Consider the following 21991-nt stretch of genomic DNA (forward strand, 5'->3'; position numbering starts at 1 on the left):
TTGTCTGCCCGGGCAGAAAGCCATCAGCTGTATTATAGTATCACACTTGCTTAAAATATCATCTACATATTTATACTGTGATATTTTAAACCTTTCCTAGATTAAGCAAGACTGTTCATTACATAATGGTACTTATATATTCTATTTAACAAATTTTCTAAAACACTTGATTCTCAGCTGCAAATTTGCAAACATGTAAAGGGCTAGCTGTGCTCTCATAAACTGTGTGTACAGTTCACACGGGGAGAACAACTCATAAGGGGCAACAAAGTCTTCCTTCTGATTTTTAGAACACCAGTTAGCTTTTTCATACAGTGGGAATCTGCTGACAGAATACCCCCATATAGACATGGTAAGCTTTGCATTGCCCCTTGTATTCCAGACAAACGTATAAGTACCACTAACCAGAAGTCTATAAAGGCTAATTGACTTCCTACTGAATAGAATGTCAGATACTTAACGAGACATTGAACTCTACGAGGCTTTATTAATTCCACAAGCAAATCTATGTGCTGCCTGAGGGCCAAAGTGAAAAAGAACAAAGAACTGTTATGAACATTGTTTCTAAGGGAGCAACAATCCTTTCATTGTAATTTGGAATATTAATGACTTTATACTGGGGATTATAAAAAAAATATTAAAAACAACATTCATTATAGTGGTTTTCTTACTAGGTCGTCAGTAAATTTCTGGTGATTTGCCATACTACTGCAAGAATTTCTAACTTCAAACTGTTTAATATTTACAAGTATTAAGCCTAAATTGGACACTCAGAATCCATGATCCAATGTGTAGATTTGTAAGGTAAAGGTAAAATTTCCCTTGACATTTAGTCCAGTTGTGTCCGACTCTAGGGGGTGGTACTGATCCCCGTTTCTAAGCCATAGAGCCAGCATTTGTCCGTAGACAGTTTCTGTGGTCACGTGGCCAGCGTGACTAGACACATAATGCTGTTACCTTCCCACCGTGGTGGTACCTATTTATCTACTTGTGTTTGCATGCTTTTGAACTGCTAGGTTGGCAGGAGCTGGGACAAGTAATGGGAGCTCACTCTGTCGCGTGGATTCGATCTTACGACTGCTGGTCTTCCAACCTTGCAGCACAGAGGCTTCTGCGGTTTAACCTGCAGCGCCACCACGTCCCTAGATTTGTAGATTTGTACCTGTGTATATAAAACTGAAGTAAAACAGCAGGTCAGGCAGAAGAGCTAATTACCTGTGGAATACCATAAGCCATAGCTGTCCCAGGCACATGGGGTCCATAAGTAATTAGTGCCTGTGTCTGACCTACTATTTTGCATCTAGATCCAAATGTTGCATCTTGGGCAGGCTATGAAAACCTGAGTTGTGCCTTCCTATCTTTCCATGTTCCTTGGTTTTCCATCTGAGTGTCTGGAGCTTGCTTAGACATTGATCAGGGATGAACAGATGAGTGGATCAGAAAGAGGCAACCTCCATATGGGTACTCATGTGAGTCTGTCTCTGTAGACAAGACAGACATTCTCATGTTGCCTGGAAAACAAGCACACATGTACGATGTATGCTCTCACAGGCCATAATGCCTGTTTTGATCTGTCACAAATACGTTGCAAGAATTTGATGAATCAGATGCTGTGTGATCGGCCAGGTTAAAGAAAAATTAGAAGAAATGTATTATTATTTCTGTTTCTCTGCTATTAATAAATAAGAAAAGTTGCCATATTCAGAAATAAGGCTGAGGTTCCATTCTCTCAATTTCCAAGCTTGGAAATTATTTATTTTAATTCACTAAAATTTAATTTGCTTATTTTTGATAGGCATTATACATGGCAGCAAATTAATATTTTAATCTTATTTAGCACTTTCAAAGTAAAAAGGTTTTTTAAAATTAATCATCTTTGATCATCATTAATTATTAATTGCATTAAGTATTATTAATCATCACAGTGCCTTCTGCTTAAGAAACTACCAGCTGGGCAATTTCCCTTGCACTGTTAGAGGTGATTTGAAATTCTAATTCTTCTAATTTCAAACAGAAAGAATATTGGGTGTTTACTCATTTGAGTCCAGTCTAAAAAGACAGAGCGCCGATCCCTCTTAAAATGCTGATTCTTAATTCTATCAGAGAAATTTCTAGATCTCTAATGTATCCTTTGCACTCCGAAGAAATGGACAGAGGTCAGGAAAAAAAAACATAAACAAGTGTGGTGAGAAAGATACAGTACTCTTATTTTTGCCATCATGTGGTTTCTTCAGTGTAAACAGCTATAGAACTTCTGGGATTTTTTTTGGGGGGGGGTTAAAGATTTGTTCATGAGTTTAGAATACTACTTTTTAAGGGAAAGAAATGTCATTTATATTTCCATTCTGTGCTTATTTGTTACCTGAACAATCTCAACGTGCAACATTACTTTTATAACATAATGACCAGTATCTTTGTAGTAATGAATACTAGTGGAAGGGAAATAGTGTTTCTCACAGTGGCAAACTATTACTAATTAAGGAGTCCCCATCTGGAATCCTAAGTGTGCTTCAAGCTACCAAACAAGCACACAATGAGAAACCCAAGTGGGGACTTGTTAATTAATGGCAATTTGACACCGTGAGTTATTCCTTTTCCAACAGTGTAACTAAACAGGATGATTTGGGTCTTTAAATTGTTATTGTTGCTGTTGTTGTTTTGATTTAGATACTGCCCCAATAGTGCTAGAGCACTCTCTGAGCTGTTTACAGTACAATTATGAACACTTTGCACAAACCCTTCCTCTCTTAGTAAGAATAAAATTATGCCCCTTATTTATCCTTTCAAATACAGGGTCCCACTTCGAGATCAGTTTACATCTATCTAGAGATACATATAGAGACTGATTATGGAGCATAAAAAGATGCAGCAAGGTGTGAGTGGAAAGAAAGGGGCGGGGAAATGCAGGTCTCTGACAATCTGTTTGAGGACAGACAGACTTCCTCAGCTTGACAGTCTGGAGACACATTAGCTGCCACCATCCCCAGCCAAATTCTCAGGATTACAGGATTTGCCGTCTACCTGTGAAAACATGCCAAATCAGGGAAGGCCACTTTAAACCAACAAAAAGACCACTTCTGAAGGATCCAATTTAAAAAGGCATCATATAGTGTTGAGAACCCAAAAGCTGTTTTTCATAAATGTCTCCTGTTTATTTCAAAAAAAAATTATTTAATTCACAAGTTAAATTAACACTAATTCTAATGTTTGAAACCTCACAATATGTCTCCTTTATTCATCCTTTCAAACTGTGCTTTTCCTATCACTCTAACATGGCTTAATATACTTGGAGCTTTAATATGTTCCACAATATTTATTCTTTTTATGAAATATTGGTTTTATTTTAACATTGTACATTGCTTAGCCTGTAAACAGACATATCATTATGTTAGTATATTAACTTAATACTCTCCCCCTGCCCCATTTAATGCGTAGGGGACAGAATATTAGCATTTTAGGTAAAAGAAGCCCACTTTCAGACACTTTTTAAGTTCTCCCTTGCATGAGAAAATGGAGGTGCAGTATGCAACACACTTCCTTTCTGTGGTAATCTGAGTCCCTTTCAGAAAGGGGAAAAGAAATTTTAAAAAGTTATAGTTGTTTATTTTAAAAAAATATCTACTATCTCTTATCTTACAAAGCCAGGGGAATGTATAAAAACATACAATAAAACAAAAACATCCATAAGCATCAGCCAATGAAAGAGAAACTGGCTTAAATAAGTAAAAAAATTGACATTGATAATTCTAACCAGTTTAAAAACAAAATAAGCCAAAAAAAAAAGAAAGAAAGAAAGAAAAGAAAAGGAAAGAAAAGGAAAAGAGATAGCCAAAGTGAGAAGATATGAAATTATTCTGCTCAGTTATGACTTGCATTACAAGTATGCATAAAAACAGATGATTACCTAGGTGTCAGGTCAGAACCTGGTGAAACATCTGGATAGTTTCTTCTACTGGCATTTGCAGAAAGAACAGAGGATGGTTCTTTTGGAGTTTCAGCTAGGGGTAAAAAAAAGACAATCAAAGTATTTAAGATGCCTGTCAATATAAAAGTCAAGACACCAGCAAAGGTTTGGATGCTCCAGAATGCAGCAGCCACTGTACTCAAAAAACAGGTCTATGTAATTATAACTGCACTCCTTTTAAAATATCTGCAATGGTTACCAATTCACTTCCAGGTACAATTCCAAGTGCTGGTCATTACATATACAGCTGTAACTATTTCTCTCATGATTACTTTTAAAGCCCCTACCAGATACATAAATACTGTAAATAAGCTGCTACCCTTTTCCCATACCATCCTGTCCATATTTCGAGATCTGAGAATGAGGTGTCCTGGTTTCCAACATGGGAGGATTCAAGGTTAGTCGGGACATATGAGAGGACCTATGATCTTGCTAGAGCTCAGTTGTGTATCTCTCCCTGCAGGAGATTCCTTTGACCCTGCTTATTTTTATTTTTGCTGTCAAATAAAGATCATTTTATTCAGGCAAGCTTTTTGCTGTTGTTGGTAATTTACATTAGCTATGGAATGTTTAGTCCTGCCTTGTTATTCCTGTGTTTCAATGTTTAGTTGTTTTAATTACTCGATCATTGCTGCATTTGGGAGGGGTTCTCTGAATCGTGTTAAAGAAAACTCAAAGTATTCTGCTTACATACCACCCCATCATGCTTAAAGCATTCTCTGGGCAGTTTATAAATCTTTTATATATATAAAAGATGCAAGCTACATGTTCTCCCGCCCCTCGCAAGCTGGGTACACAGTTGACTGACTTCAGAAGGCTGGAAGGCTGAGTCAGCCTTGAGCCAGCTACCTGAGACTGGGATCAAACTCAGTCCATGAGCTGAGTTTTCACTGCAGTACTGCAATTTAACCACTGCACCACAGGGCTCCTCCTTAGCCATCTTGGATACTATTCATAGTGATGGTGGAGAGAAGAATGTTGTAATGTTTTGTCCTTGCCTACAAGGATGAGACAAGTGAGGATCTACATTTCAAGTTCACATTACCTGCATGAGCCACAATAGGCTTACATCTAATAGGTCAGACTGTTTGTTCTTCTAGCCTAGTACTGAATCACAGCAGATCTCCAAACACTTAAGCAGAGGTCTTTCACACGGCCTACTACCCCATCCATCCATCCATCCATCCATCCATCCATCCATCCATCCATCCATCCATCCATCCATCCATCCATCCATCCATCCATCCATCCATCCATCCATCCATCCATCCATCCATCCATCCATCCATCCATCCCATAGCTATCTGGGCCTCAGCCAGGCAACAAAGCATGGGCCTTTCACAAAATGCCAAAGCTCATGTTGATATTCACACTGTGGAAGTCGGGATTAAGAAGTCATCCACCTATATCCCAATAAGTTCAGCCTGCATATTTTCAGCAGTTCAAAAACAGTCCATTAAAAAAAACACACACACAACAGTGGCGGATCAATGGATTACAGTGAGTTAAGATTCTTTTGGTCACATTCATGGAGCCCATGCTGTATTGTTTATCACAACATGAAACAAAAAAATTACCTTGAGGATGAACCACAACTCGAGGCTGGACAAATGAAGGCTTTACCACTTCAAACCACCAGAAGAGTTCTGCCATGAACACTAAATAATTACTCTATAATAAAAGATGGATATTTAATTAATATTAACAGATAAATGCTAAAGACAGTTTGCATGTGTTATGTGCTATCAAGTTGCATCCAACTTATGATGACCCTAATAGGATTTTCAAAGTATATGAGACGTGATGGTTTTACCGTTGTCACTCACCAGCAAGTTTTCATGGACAAGTGTGGACTGGAACCCAGGTTATATATAACGTGACAGTTATGATGGGAACCATACTAACCAAAAACTCTTATTTAGATTACAGTGGTACCTCACTAGACGATGACCCCGCTAAACGACGAATCCGCATAATGATGACTTTTTGTGAGCACTATAGTGATTCGCAAAACAGTCATTCCAATGGGCTATTTTTGCTTGACGATGATTTGGTCCATGCTTTGCAGACTGTTCGCAAGACAACGATTTCTACAGCTGATCGGCGGCTTCGCAAAATGGCTGCCCTGTGTTTACGGGGCCCATGCTTCGCAGGACAGCCATTTTAACAGCTGATCGGTGCTTTGCAAAATGGCTGCCCTATGTGGGATCTTCGCAAAACGAGATATTTTCCCCACTGGAACGCATTAAACGAGTTTCAAACATTCCAATTGGGAAATGGTTTTCGCATGATGATGATTTCGCTAAACAGCTATTTCTAGGGGACGGATTATCATCGTCATGTGGGGCACCACTGTAGTACCTAAAACTATAGCTGAAATCCTGCTATTTAATTTCCCCCTTGGAAAGGTGACAACATCATTAATTTAATTTAATTTATTTATTTGGCTTTTATACTGCCCATTTAGACAAATCTACTCTGGGTGGTTTACAGTCCAAAAAGACAATCAAATTAAAATCATCAATAAAAAGACTAACACATCAGTGGCAAGGGGGCATTTTGCAGTTCACTAAAAACTTCCCACTTCTGTCCTGCAGCTTTTATAGCTCCCTTTTGTTATCTGGAAGCTAGAGCATGGAGGGATGAACTCTTTAATTACCAAAAATCTCCCCTGCTGATGCCATCTGCTGGGAATGGGAATTTTTGTTAATTAAAGTCACCCCCTTTCTGTTCCAGAGCTCTCACTAAGCAAATCACACAATGAAAGGAATTATATGGAAGTCAGAAAAGCTGCAGGGTAGAAACAGGATGTGTTTTATTTCCTAAAAATATTATTAGCCATCACACTTCTGTGGGTGTTAAGTTATGCAACACAAATCCAGCCTACATGTTGAAAGAAACAATAGAACCAATGCCATGCCTGCAGTAGTACTGAGATTTTCTTTCCTTCTTTCCTGCAGTTCTCCAGAATAAGTTTTAGGGCACATGCAGGACTGCAAGATGGGTTGGAATTGCATACAATTTCATGTTGATGAATTTCATGTCCTGCCAACCTAGCAGTTCGAAAGCATGTAAAAATGTGAGTAAATAGCTACCACCACGGTGGGAAGGTAACGGCATTCCATGCCTAGTCGCGCTGGCCACATGACCACGGAAACTGTGTACAGACAAATGCTGGTTCTATGGCTTGTAAACGGGGACGAGCACGTGCCCTAGAGTTGGACATGACTAGACTAAATGTCAAGGGGAACCTCTATCTTTACCTTACCTTCATGTTGTTGTAAATAAAGAACTTGTAGTTGTAACCACATTCCAACTGAATGTGGAATTGCCATGGTACATATCTTGCTGTCTTGCTCCCTATGCTAAGGCCTTAGCAGTAGAAACAGCCATAATATGTAGGATACTGTTCTGGAACAGAAGTGGGAAGCTGAAAGCCAGGGGCTTGCTGCTAGAAATAGGAATCCAATGGCAGAACAGACAATCTCAGGAAGAAGTACTGCAGGGTGAGTGAATGTCCTTTTCTCACCTGGCCACCAGATGGCAATACAGGGAAAAGATTAAAGCAGCTAAGGTGTCATCGGCAACTTGTAAGATAACTTCCTACTTAGGCAGAAAAATAAAACACACACCTATGGGGTGTCCTCGCAAAGTCATTCCACAACATTTTAGTAAAGGCATTTTGTCTTTCAGAAATCTGATTGAAGGTGAAAGATAAAATAAAACAGAATATTACTGAGGTGTCAGCTGAGATGAATTGAGTGCACAATACATCTCCAGGCAGTGACAGCTAAATTCACACAGCTTTAGATACACTTCTCGCTATGAATGCAGATGCTGCCTTTCAAATACACAAACTCTCTTGTCTCAGCCTTCTGTTAGAAACAGTTTAGTATCATTAAGAGCTGCCTTAGGAAGGGGAAATATCTCTTGTTATTCACAGCTGTCTCTGTCTTCTCTAGGATTTCCTTTGAGCAAACCTTAACTAAATGAAACTAAAATCACACAATGGGCAGCAAAATTCATGAAGTAGTAGCTAAATCACAGAGGGGCCTGTAAGGCCATTGAGTCCAAATGCCTACTCAATGCAGGAATCAAAATCAAAATATATCTGAAAGATGGCTGTTTGATTTTCTCTTGAATGCCTCCAGTGTTGGTGCTCTCACCACCTCCCAAAGTACAGTGGTGCCTCACTAGACAGTTACCCTGCATGAGATTGACTTTTTGCGATCGCTATAGCAATTCGCAAAACAGTGATTCCTATGGGGGAATTTCACTGGACAATGTTTGGTCCCTGCTTCACAAACCAATTTTTGCTAGACGATTTTGACAGCTCCCTCCGTGCTCGTGCTCGCAAAATGGGTGTTTTCGGGACCTAAGCTTCACAAGACAGCAATTTAAACAGCGGATCGGCGGTTCGCAAAGCGGCTTTCCTATGGCCGATCTTCGCTAGACAACGACGATTCTTCCCCACTGGAACGCATTAAACAGGTTTCAATGCATTCCATTGGGGAAATGCTTTTCGCTAGGCGATGATTTTGCTAAGCAGCGATTTCAGTGGAACTGATTATCATTGTCTAGCAAGGCATCACTGTAATTGGTTCCATTGTCATACTGCTCAAACAGTCAAGAAAATTTTCCAGATATTCAGCCTAAATCTGGCTTCCCATAGCTTGAGCCCATTATTACATTCCTGCACTCTGGGATGATCAAGAACAGATCCTGCCCCTCCTCTGTATGACTGTCTTTCAAGTATTTGAAAAGTGATATCATGTCTCCCCTCAGTCTTCTTTTCTCAGTTCTTTCAGTCTTTCCTCATAGGGCTCGGTTTCCAGTCCCCTGATTATCCTTGTTCTCTTTCTCTGAACTTGTTCTAGTTTATCAGCATCCTTCTTAAAGCCTGGTGTCCAGGGCTAATCAGTGCTAATTAGAGGGGAACTAGAAATTCACAAAATTTGGAGACTATATTTTTGTTAATGCTGCTTAAAATAGCATTTGCTGTTTTTTCAGCCATAGTATTACTGAGCCAAGTATTCCCCATCTTGTAACTGTTTTTTTTTTATCCCCCAGGTGCAGAACTTTGCACTTGGCCAGATTGAAGTTCACATGACCCAAGGGAAAAGTGTAAGAAACCAGAGTGAAAGGTGGGACCATGTCCAACTGTGCCAAAGGTCTTGTATTATCCTTTTACAGTGGTGCCTCGCTAGACGATTGCCTCGTGGGATGAAAAACCCGCAAGATGATTGGTTTTTGTGATCACTATGGTGCCTTGCAAGACTTTTTTTCTATGACCGTGCTTCGCAAGACTTTTTTTTGAGACTGATGCTTCGCAAGACTTTTTTAATAGACCGATGCATAGGGAACCTTGCAAGATGATTTTTTCACAAGATGACGATTTTCGCGGAACGAATTAAAATCGTCTTGCGAGGCACCACTGTATTTGTTATTGTTCTTCTGCTACTGGAGACTAGATGTTATCATGGCTATACTGACTGGCTAGCTGTGACCTTTCTATACAACAATGTTGCACTGCATCCAAATCAGTCTCCCAGCCAAAGGCTGATAAATCCTGTTGCATAGCATAAAAAATCAACAGAATCGCAGCAATGACACTTTGTTTGCTTGGTAGGAACCAACTGAATGTTACAAATTATGTTACACTATCCAACAGGATTTTGGCCAATATAGTCGTCTCCTGTATTTTGTTTCCTATTCATTTTGCCTCAAATGTTCAGCTGTACAATCTTCTGATTTCTTATTACGTGATCCAAGTATTTTAGCTTTCTGCACATTATGTGTTTTGTGATTTCTTGGTCTTTACTCAGAAACTTTGTATCTTCTTTGTTTATCACCCTCTCAATCCAAGAAATTTTTAACATCCAGCTAATACCATCCAGTTTAGCTATGAATGCCCAAATATTTCTCATAACGTAATGAAAACACAATCGTATTTCTCTCAAAATTAAAGCAGAATTTCCCCACTTCAATTCTTGTGGAAGGTAATCTTGCTGGAGCTGCAAACCTAGAAAAGTCTTTTTGAATATATAAAATATAGAACACATGATGGCCTAATTAAATAATTTACAGCACCTTCAAGCATGAATGCACACATAACGACAACACAGGGCTAATAACTGCATCAGTAAAAAACTAGTTAGCCTTAACACCATAGAGGTCATTGGGTCAAATATGAATGCTCAAACCTAATAACCCAATTTATGATTGATGTTTTGTCCATGCACAGAACTCCTTTGCTCCTTCCTTTTTGACAATTTGGCCTCAGTGCATACATTTCTAATTAAGCATATTTCATCCAAAGTGATGAAGCTAGGTTTGCCACCTTGGAACAAGCCCAGGATGTTAAAACCATTTTAAAATTCAGTTTAGAATCTTGAGCCTGTTCAGAAGCTGGCAAGCATAGTTTCCCAGTTCAGCTAAGACAGGAAATTAAGATTAAATAGAGGCTCCTGATTAAATCACAGCTTGCACAAACTGGGAAGGGACTTCATATGCTTCTTTATATTGGTTATTAAGCCAATATGCAATTTTTTGAACACAGACATTGTCTGCTTGTAACTCAGAACAAGTTTCTTGTTGCCACAGTGATCAAACACAAGCCAAAAACTGCAAGGGAAGGAGAATGAAATAAGCTGGCTTTTATATTCAGCACAACAGCAATTAAAATGAAGGGAAACATATTGAAATGTTTTCCATTTAAGAAAGAAAGGTGGTAGTGAAGCAATCATGTCAGCATTTTTGGGGCTAATTATACATGATCTGAATAAAACATTCCGTGTAATAGATGTTAAGATCCCCACTGTGATTTAGGCTCATTCAAGAGGCTTACACTGGCCCACTGGAATGTTCTACTTTGTATCTTGAAGAGCCACACCTCGTATCACGTTGCACACTGCTTTTGAAAGGATCCTCCATTTTAAAAGCAGTTTGTCATGTGGCATTGATGGGAGTGAGGACCTGTTGCAAGGAAAGCATACCGAAAGCCCCTTTAGACTCACAGGACAAGTTCCACAGTTGTCTGGATCCTGGGCAGTGATTTAAAACTAAAGTATTGTTTACACATACTATTTTCACCTATTTGGAAAACAACAACATATTTGTTTAACAGACGGCAAGCTTGAGATTTCTGTCTGTTTTTTGTAAAGGTATTCTGGCCTTCGTGGGTGTGGGGGGGTTGTGTGTGTGTGTGTGTGTGTGTGTGTGTGTGTGTGTGTGTGTGTGCACGCATGCATTTTCAGTAAGCTAACCATTAATGTGCCAGCACAAAAATGAGGTTGCAATGCAGTGAAATAAATGAGTAATTTTCTTTTCTATTTTGAACCGTGCACAAGATCAAGCAGCTGGTAGTGTACCACAGCACTACACCCTGAGTCAATTAAAAATAAAATAAAACTAGACACACAAAACTGTAGCTCAATCCAGACAAGACAGGTTCTGCCAACTTGGGCAAGAGGCATTCCGTTCAGCTGGCTCAGCGTGGCACTATACCCCCACCCAAAATGATGGTAGCCAACCCATCAACCATCAGGGCTGTGGAAGTGGCAAAAAATTATAAGACTTCCCTTTTCCTTTGGAAGAATACACACACTCCCCTATTGACACTGTGGGCTAACTGATGATTGTGGATGAGTCCGAATCTCAACAAACTTCCCCTCTTTGAGCCCAAATAAAGAAAGAAGACTGGTGCCTTGGAAACATTGCTGTGAAGGTGGTTGACAAGGATGCTGCTTCATACAATATGGCAGGAACAGTTCAGCCACCATTATCTAGCTATATCTTAACATCTTGTTCAGATGAAACTAATGCACTGTATATGGGCCTGCCATTGAAATTGGTTAAAAAACTTAAGTTGGCATAAAATATAACAACATTAGCATCACTGGAAGCTCCCATGAGTTTTGAAGCAGTTATGGGGTGGTTGCTGTTCCATTTCTGAATACAATTCAGTACACTGTTTTTAATATTTAAAGCCCTGAAGAGCTTGCATTTCTGTGTTTGAAGGACTGGCTTTTCCTACATGGAGTATTGAGATGGCTTTTACAGAGACTCTCCTCAAGGTCCTCCTGCCTTCATGAGGTGAGGTAAATGACAACTCAAGTCACTATGGCTCAGGCAGTTGACCCTTATGGGAAGCAGATTTTACATATGGGAAAAATGACTTCACAAGACTGGAATGCCCTTGGAGAGGATGCTAGGTGGAAATGCTCCTCGCTTTGCCTGGGAATTAAATATTCTACCCCATTTGATCTACCCCCTTTACCTCAACATATTGACAGTTAAAAAGCTAAGGCGGTCACATATGATTGCTCATTGCAATGTGCTCCCAACAGCTCAGATGAGGGGATGATTTCTCAAGGTACCCCAGACCAACATTACTTTGACTGTCCCCTATTAGAACTTGATACACCATCCCATACCTTCATTTACTGTCTGAAATACGCAACAGAAAAAGAGTGGTTCATCAAAATAAAAATGGCTATTGAAACATTCAGCCTTCTCAGATACCTGAAGAATAAAATAACTCTTGAGCAGTCTTTGCTCAAGATAAATTGTGGCAAATTTCAGTCTTAACATATTTTAAAATTCAAAATCTCAACATGGCATATGGGCTACTAAACCTAAATACATTTTATTTACTTGGTATCGGAAGTAGAAGAGTGAGGTCTCTTCCTTTACTCCTCACTCCCATCTACATTTTGAAGAAGATAGGGAATCTACCCTATGAAAAAGAGTCTCCCCCCCCCCCAATATGTAGAATCCTCTCAGTAATCAGGTTTATGCATTATATGGTGAGTCTATACATGTAGAGTGAACCTTTCTCTTCAGATCTTTCCCCAAGCACTCTTTGTGAGTTGCCAGGGAGGGAACACTTATTTCTAAAACAGAACAGATACCCTGACTAAAATCCTGTTGTTCAATGTAGTAAGTCATACTAGAGTAGGCTCATCAAATCAGTGGGGATTTGGTGAGTCAACCCCTTCTTATTTTGTGTTGAACCAAATGGATCTACTTCAGTTGCAACTTCCTGTAGCCTAGTAAGTCACACCTAGAGCAGGCCCATTTGCTGGGTGTGGTCCTTTGAAGTGTGGTACTGCATGGATGACCAGACCTCCCATTCAAAACAAAAGAGCTACCACAACATGGGCAACCAATAGAATTGTTTGTTAGCTATCCTGATCTTAGGCAGAAGATTTTTAGAGCAGTTTACGTTTATTTGAACAACAATAACAAAACACATACTTATTTTTTATTTTTTGAAAAAGCAAATTGTCTCAGTATTTTAAAAAATCAAAGTAAATGCATAAAACCAAAGAAAATGCTGTAGATCTAAAAGGGTTCTCTCAGAAGCAAGCCACATCTCGTGGTACCAATGTTAGGTTTTTACAGCTCAATCGAACACTGAAATAAGACAGGAATTTCAAATAAAAAGATGGGAGGCACACCATAGGGTGTATAATTTCTTTTCCCAAACAGATCAATCTGATCAGTGTGAAAGAGACCAGTAGCTTTTCAGAGCACAGAATATGCCTCATTGATACAAATGCTACCATGAAGGCAGCAGTAGCATCGGGTATACACGTATCCCTCCGAAATAAACATTTCAGAAAGTACACCAATGGGTCTGTCTTGTCTCGCTGTTAAGTGAAGCATGTGTTATCGTACCTGACTGCATCTTCATTCTGGCTGACCGACTTTTGAGAAAAGTGGGTTCAGACTTGAGCTCTTTCAACATTAATATTTTATAAGTAGCTGAGACACAGCGGAGAAGGGACACTGGATTATTCTTCATAGTGCAGTCAAACCAAGGTTCCTTTGGACAGCAGTGAATTGTTCAGAAGACCTTTTGAATGGTTTTAAGTAGGACGGGTGCCACAAGGAGGCAGTTAGAAAATGATCCAGTTTCCTCTCTTTGCTGATTCCCTTTGAAAGCAATTAACTCTCAATGGCTAAACATGACCTACTTCACAGTGTATAAAGGGAAAATGAAGGAATCAGAAAATTCCACACACACTCACACACATATACATATACACAGATATACATATATCTAATTAAAACCATGTGCGGACCTGCTTAAGACAGACCGAAACAACCTGCAACCTAGCAATCAAGGATAGGAAGAAGTACTTTTGGCTGTGCTTAAAAGCCTTCATTTGCAACTCCAAGTATGCGGTGATGAAATGAGGTTTGTTGATTTTTATTTGTTAAAGCTATAGCTGACTTTTTCCCCTAACAAGAAGGCACATATGCTCTTCTCAATTTTATCATGCAAATATAGTCCTAATTTTTTTAAAACTCCTCCCTTCTGGAAGCCTGTAAGAGATCAATTCACCTTTTAAATACTGTAGATCACAGCGTCCCCTGAAGACGTCCGTTTCTCAAAAACAGAAGTGATTTTCCAGCCCCTTCAAGTTTCATTATTTTTCTCTTTTTGGTGGTCATTAGGTCCTTAAACAATCCCAGGAGCAGAACATTGACCCTGGACCTGCCAAAGTTCCCCAAGGTACAACAATTCTGGAAAATAGATTAGCCTGGAAGATGGTGATCAGCACAAGGTCACCCACTGAGCTTGTAAACAGGAAGCTAGTTTCCAGTCTCTTGATTTCCAGTCTATGAACCTGACCACTCAACTCATATGGCTCTACTGTGCTAGCAAAACAAGTCAAAACTACATAGCATTTTAAAGGTGAACAGTTTTCTTTCAGTCTGAGTATGGGCTGCAGGTAATTGGACGGTACATTTCAGTACTGTATTATTTTTTTTAAACTACAGTACCTACTTAACAGGGTGAAAAAAAGAAAGGAAAGAAAAGGGACGAAATTTCTGCCTGCGTAGTTCACGGTTAGACTCTCCCAAAAATCTATTCCAGATTTTTCTGGCAGTCTAATCTCTTTCCTTGTTCAGTTCTGCAAAACTAGACTGAGATTTTCTCAGCTTGGCTTATTAGAGAAAGGATTCCCATCCTGCTGTCTAAACCAAGGGGAAACCAATGCAAACACCCAGCATGGAACCACTGTCTCCTTGTTCATGAGCAGGTGGTTTTGTTGAACTGCACTCAAGCCTTCAATCTTGCAAACAAGTAATTTATCTCCTGTCAGGTTTTGCACTAAACAGGTGCCAAATCAGTTTTTCTGTTGCTTGATATTTTCCTCGCCTATACACAAATTTTACCAAACAATTTTTTAAAATGATTTTTTAAAAAATGACAATTCTGGAGAGAAAATAGGGTGTTTAATAAGCAACTGCTTTTTTATTGTTGTTTAGGAAGGTGGCATGAACCACACAGGAGCAAATGTATCTTGTAGGCAAATCAATGAAAAGAAATTACCCTGAATGCTGATTATGCTAATTGCACCAACCCAAAATGCCAAAGGCAGAAATCATATGCTTTGCAGTTTGCACATACTGCAGATATGATGCAAACCAGCTCACTGCTAAGCAGAGGTCGTACATTCCTCAGAGGAAGAGTTATAAAAGAAAACAATGCAAGAATAGCTATGGTGAATCGAAGCAGGCTGTATGAAGAGTGTAAGAAATCCAGCTTAGATCAAAGCAGGTCATGTTCTGAGAATCCTATCATAATATATTTTTTCTCACCAATACCTTTAACTTCAATTAAAATAATGAGAGATTTTACCTGCTGGTAAAATTAATTTTTGACTGATATTTCAAAATGCTATAAACATACATTTACAGTAATGCCTCGCAAGACGATGTTAATTTATTCCACGAAAATCGCTGTCTTGTGAAAACATCGTCTTGCAAAATGCGGTTACCCATTGGAATGCATTGAAATCTATTTAATGCATTCCAATGGGGGGGAAATCGTCGTCTTGCGAGAATCGCCCATAGGAAAACCGTCTTGCGAAGCACGGACCCAGCTGTCAAAATTGCTGTCTTGTGAAAAACCGTCCCTTAAAAAACCATTTTGCGAAGCGCGGACTCAGATGTCAAAATTGTCATCTTGCAAAAAACCGTTCCCCCCCAAAAAAAGTCTTGCGAAGCACGGGCCGAAACACTGTCTAGCAAAAATCGCCCATAGGGAAAACCGTTTTGTGAAGCGCTATAGCGATCACAAAAACCCATCGTCTTGCGAATTAACTGTTTGGTGAGGTAATCGTCTAGCGAGGCACCACTGTATTACTTCACTGAATCTAACCGCAGGCCAGAATGGCACTAACACTGAAAGTTTGTATTACCGCTGCTTTAATTTTTCACCAACCTAACTAACCTAAGGGCTCCTAAGGAAACAAACACATTTGAAAGTGACATCCCACAAACATTCTAGCAGATTTATACAACCTCCTGCCTGGGATTTCATTCTGTTAAAGCACAGCTGAATTTCACACATACTTAATGGACCAGCTAAGGATTTTTCTTGTCAAAGTTTTGACAACCCTTTCTGTACATTTTCCCCCTCTCAGTATGTATTTATCCCATGAATCCAATTCACAAGTCAGTTTTCTTGTAGTGCTCCAAGAATGATTCTTAGCTCTGCTCTGGAGAGAAAGGAAACCGTGTGTAGCAAACTCTCCAAGTTCATTGAATGAAAACCTATTCACACTTATCGCCTAACATACACACCACCGCATGACTAAAATCCATCAGCACAGCATGGTGCTTTCCACCCAATTGTACTGGTGTTTACATTTCTAATACCTTTTCATTTCAATGTCAAGTGTGAGAAAGTATGTTATGTTTGAACTAACAGAACTAGAAGGTTTTCCCTGACACCTCTCTGTCCTAAATAGTCATCCCAGTTCAGTCAATGTTGTCCTGTTAGTGCCCTGGAACACAGAACACGTGGAAACAGATTTGGATTTATGAATGCCAAAAAGAGGTTGTGGAGTCAGGAAGCAGGGAGAGAGGCTAGCACGCCACAGGCACTGGCCTTGTTCACATCTTATGGTAGACCCTGGTTTAGCCTTTCATGCACATGCTGAGAAGACAATGGCAAACTGACATGCAAATTACAGTGCTATATACTTTTTCTTAAACCATATCTAACTAACACCAATTACTGATTTGAGCTTGGAGAGCAACCGTGGTTAGCTCAAAAGGGCTTCTGAACGCCTTGCAGTACTTGGGGTGGGGGTGTGGACATCCAAGCTGTGTCCCCCATGGCATTAAACTGTGGCTAACACATCTAAGTACAGCCACAGTTTAACATATATTCCACTCTGTCTGCCCTGGCAACTTCAAACACTGTCTTTGAATAAACTCCTCCTAACCCCTGAACAGATCGATAGTATTGTCAAACTGATAGCCTCAGCCATTTGGCACTCAGCACTAGAATGCATGTTGAAATTGCTGACAACAGCAAGGAGCTTGAGGATCTAAAAGCAACAAAAATAGTACTACTTAGAGGGGAAAGTGTTGCTGTTACTCAAATTATTGCTGCTTGCCAAGACCTCAAGCTCATTTACTTTCATACTGCCTCTCTCCCATAGCAATTCTCTGCCTCTTATCTTGGTTAAGGCAAAACCTTATTTCATAAAAATGGACAAACCTCAATTGCTGCTTGCTCTGCAAACTAGAATCAGTCCTGGCTACAATGAACTGGTATAGATTATCTGAAGCTATTAAAGCCAAGATATGAGTGAGCCCTTTGCCCATGTTAGGGGAAGAAGCTTCACTCCACTTGTCAGAAATGCATGAGATTAGGTGGGCTGTTTTACAGAAACCATTGCCTGGATCCTGCCACAGAGGTACACTGGTATAAGGAAAATGACATCACCACCAGCAGCAGATTGTTACTAAGTAAAGAATCTCAATTTTGATTCCAGGTTGCATGTGACTTCATCTCATTGTGCACAATGAACAACCTGAAATCAAAGCTTGGATACTTAAATTACTGGCAAGCTGCTACCACTGCTGATGCAATTCCTTCTATGCAACATGATTTTGGCGATTGTCTCTTGTAGCTATAATGAAGAACTATGGTCACTAATGATAGAACAAATCAGCTTATTAAACCATGGTTCCATTAAAATCCTTGGCTGTTCTAGACCTAGTGGCAATAGTTTTCTGACCTGGAAACAGGAAACTATACTTCCACAGGGACTTAAACCTAGAACTGTGACTTGTCCTAAATTGAGGATAGAAGGGGACATTCGTGTAGATAAAGTCATGTGTGCATCTCAATTTAAAGAGCTTAACCATACTGTACTCCAACAAGTGTGTTGGCCACCTTATTTATGTATTTTTATTTTATATACCACCCATCTGGCAGCCAAGGCCACACTGGTCGGTTTACAACAAATAACAAAAAACAACAGAGTAGCAAAATGGCAAATAGCGACATTAATACACAGAGGTGAAAATCAAAAATCATAAAGTGAAATGAGGATAAAATTATAATACAATAAATACAATTAAAAGCGTAAAAATATAAAATCATTGAGCATGGCACTATGATAGAAGTTATATTATTAGACACTGTTGTATCAGAGTGTAGTTTGTTCAGATTTTTAGTAGCTTTTTAATGTGCCCAGTGAAGGGGCTAGGCAGACTTTGAGCATTAGAGAGTTCCATAATTGTGGTGCTACCGCCAAGAAGGTGTACCTTCAAACTGGTACGGAAGCAAATGGGTAGCCAGTGTAAGGCAGCCAGGGTGGGGGGAGATACGTGCATATTTTCTAACCCCACTTAGAAGTCTGGCCTCTGCACTCTGGACCCATTGCAGTCTCCATAGAAGTCCCAAGGGTAGCCCCACATAGAGGGCATTACAGTAGTCTAATCTCAAGACTACCAGTGCATGGACCAGCATGGTGAGGGACCCAGTGTCAAGGTAAGGACGCAGCTGGACTATCTGCTTTAGGTGGAAATAAGCGGATCGCACCACAGACACTATCTGAGATGTCATTGATAGCGATGGGTCCAAAAGCATGCCCAAGCTTCAAAGCTCATCCTTCATGGAAAGAGTCCCCCCCACCAAAAATAGGGAGGCACCCAGACAACAGACACAAGGGGCCCCCATCCATAGAATCTCCGTCTGGTCTGGGTTCAGCCTGTCTATTGTTCTTCATCCATCCCAGCACCTCATCCAGGCAGCGCTGAAGGGACGGGACAGCATCCACTGCAGAAGGATGGAAGGAGAGATAGAGCTGAATGTCATCCGCATATTGGTGACACGAAGCTCCAAAACTCCCAATTATCTCCCACAGCTGCCTCATACAGATGTTAAACAACATTGGGGAGATGATTGACCCCTGCGGGACTCCATTGTTGAGTGGACAACATCTTCCCAAGCGGAACTCTCTGAGGATGGTCCTCCAGGAAGGATCGGAGCCAGGTCAAAGCCTGACCACCCATCCCCAACCCCGAGAGCTTCCCCAGGAGGATACAGGTTGATGGTATCAAAGACCGCTGAAAGGTCAAGGAGGACCAGCAAGGACATTTTAGCCCTATCAGCATCCCTCAAGAGATGATCTTGCAGGGTGACTAATGCTGTCCCCATGCCATGATGTGGCCTGAACCTGGACTGGACTGGATCAAGGGAAGATGTCTCCTCCAGGAAAGCCTGAAGCTGGTCAGCCACCACTCTCTCCACCAGCTTGCCAGTAAAGAGGATATTGGTGACTGGACAATATTTGTTAACATCATCAGCTGCCAAATTGTTTTTTCTCCTGGATAAGCCAAATGAGTGTATCCTTGAAGGCAAGACTGCGGTGGCCAGACTCCTTACTGGAGTGAGAAAATACCAACATATCTCTCCTACTCTGGCCATGCTGCACTGGCTGCCCATCCGTTTCCGCATTGACTTCAAAGTGTTAATGCTTACATATAAAGCCCTAAATAGTTTAGGACCTTGACACTTGGCGGAACGCTTACTCCTAACTAGTTCTACCCGCGTCACCCTCACAAGCCAGGAGGTGAGACTGAGGAGCCTGACACCGAGGGAGGCCCAGAAAGAAAGAACTAGAAACCGGGCCTTCTCGGCGGTGGCTCCTCGCCTCTGGAATAATCTACCTCTGGAGATTCGCACTGCACCCTCGCTGGGTACTTTTAAGAACCAACTAAAAACGTGGATGTATAGGCAGGCCTTCCCTTCCAGTTAATTCCTGTCCTCTTTCCTTTTTTATTCTTTTTCTCTTTATTTGATTTATTTTGTATTTTTCCCATCTTGCAGAATCATTTAATTAATTAATTGTTATAAATTTTTCTTGAACGTGTTATCCTTTATGTTGTAAGCCGCCTAGAGTGGTCGAAATGACTAGATAGGTGGGGTATAAATAAATAAATAAATAAATAAATAAATAAATAAATAAATAAATAAATAAATAAATAAGAGGGACCCTGTCTTCAAGGAGAGACCCATGGGTAATAACCTCCACCCACTCAGTTGTTATCAGGCAAGGATCTAGTGAGGAGGTGGTGGCCCTGCAGCAATCAAGGACCCTGTCAACTTCAACTGACATCATGGGCTGAAACTGTGTTAAAATTCCTGGGCAAGGTGATGCACTGGACATCTCAGCTCAATCCACTGATAAAGAGGAGATACTATCTAGGCCCCGGTCCCACCTGTGAGTATCTGGGATTTCTTCAAGATGACTGTCTTGATCTATAGGCACTTTGATGGCTACCATGGAGCAGTGGCATAGCGCTGTCTGCCAGTAACAAGGGGAAGTAATGTGCCCCCTAACCTGTGGACTTGCACCCCCCTCCTCCTCCCTCCATTCCCTATACAAGTAACCCCAGGGCACCATCCTCCTCCATCTCCATCATCATCTCTCCTTCCCCCATCTTGCCCCACCTCCTCCTTGCCTACCTTGCACTGGGCTCAGCCTCCAACTCCCACAGGTATGCTGCCACTGCCACTTCCTACACTGCCTGCATAGCTGCACTCTGCTCCCACCACTAGCTGAACAGGAAAATACTGCTGGCCGGGCTCAGTGCCGCCAGCAGCCTGGAAGCAGGCAGGCCAGGAGGAGGCATAGCAGATCTCCAGCAGGCCCAGCCCAGCCCAGCCCAAAGGGCACCGGCCGCCCAGTAGGAGTAGTAGCAGCTCTACCCCCTCCACCAGCCCTGGTCCAACAGAGGCTAATGGTGTGCTCTCCTCAACATCGCAGCCTACTCCCCTTCATCGTCCAGTACTGTACTTGTGCTGGGTTGGGGGTGGCCGGCTTGCCCTGCTCGCCAGATAAACTCAGCAGGCAGGGAGGTGGCAGCAGGAGGGAGGGAGGACAGACAGGCAGAGCTGCCTGGAGCAGCCCAGAGGCAAGACAGAATGTGGGGGGGGGGAAGGGTGGTGGCTGTGCCCTAACAAGGTTGCACACTGGAATGGCTGCCCCTCTGACCCCCCCCCCCAATGCCACTGGCATGGAGACATGCTAGCATGATGTGAGAAACTAACTCAAAATTAGAGCTTTGCAAAAAAACTAAATAAAACAAAAACAGGATAATAAGTAGTTTTTCCATTTAGCCCACAGGCATGTTTTGGGGGCTCCAAATTTAAGAAAGATTAGATGAAAACCTGTACTCAATTGAATGGAACATAGGTAAAGGTTCCCCTTGACATTTAGTCCAGTCGTGTCCGACTCTAGGGCGCGGTGCTCATCCCCATTTCCAAGCCATAGAGCCAGCGTTTGTCCGTAGACAGTTTCCGTGGTCATGTGGCCAGCGTGACTAGACACGGAACGCCATTACCTTCCCACCGTGGTGGTACCTATTTATCTACTCGCATTTTTACATGCTTTCGAACTGCTAGGTTGGCAGGAGCTGGGACAAGCGATGAGAGCTCACTCCGTCACGTGGATTCGATCTTATGACTGCTAGTCTTCTGACCTTGCAGCACAGAGGCTTCTGTGGTTTAACCTGCGCCACCACGTCCCTATATGAATGGAACTTACTTCCAGGCAAAAAAGGAGAGGAACCTTATACAAATATCAAAGTCTTTGAATCAGGCCTAGAATGTGTGACGAAATATAAAATATTTTCAGGGTACAAAATATTAAATTCAATCCAGTTATTTATTCACCAAAATTTGCAGCATGCTTTAAAAAGGAG

General features: G+C 41.1%; 1 protein-coding gene across 3 annotated transcripts in view; it reads right to left on the reverse strand.

The window, feature by feature from the left end:
• Positions 1-21991, reverse strand: part of CAMSAP2 (calmodulin regulated spectrin associated protein family member 2) — a 135899-nt gene that overhangs the window by 18490 nt on the left and 95418 nt on the right. For all 3 annotated transcript variants that reach the window (XM_020784669.3, XM_020784671.3, XM_078392283.1), the window contains 2 exons: positions 5542-5635; positions 3905-3998 (listed from right to left, as the gene is read on the reverse strand). In XM_020784669.3, the coding sequence (XP_020640328.3) occupies positions 3905-3998; positions 5542-5635 (188 nt within the window). The remainder of the gene's footprint in view (positions 1-3904; positions 3999-5541; positions 5636-21991) is intronic.

This window comes from Pogona vitticeps, chromosome 4 (assembly GCF_051106095.1).
Source record: "Pogona vitticeps strain Pit_001003342236 chromosome 4, PviZW2.1, whole genome shotgun sequence".
Lineage (NCBI taxonomy): Eukaryota > Metazoa > Chordata > Lepidosauria > Squamata > Agamidae > Pogona > Pogona vitticeps.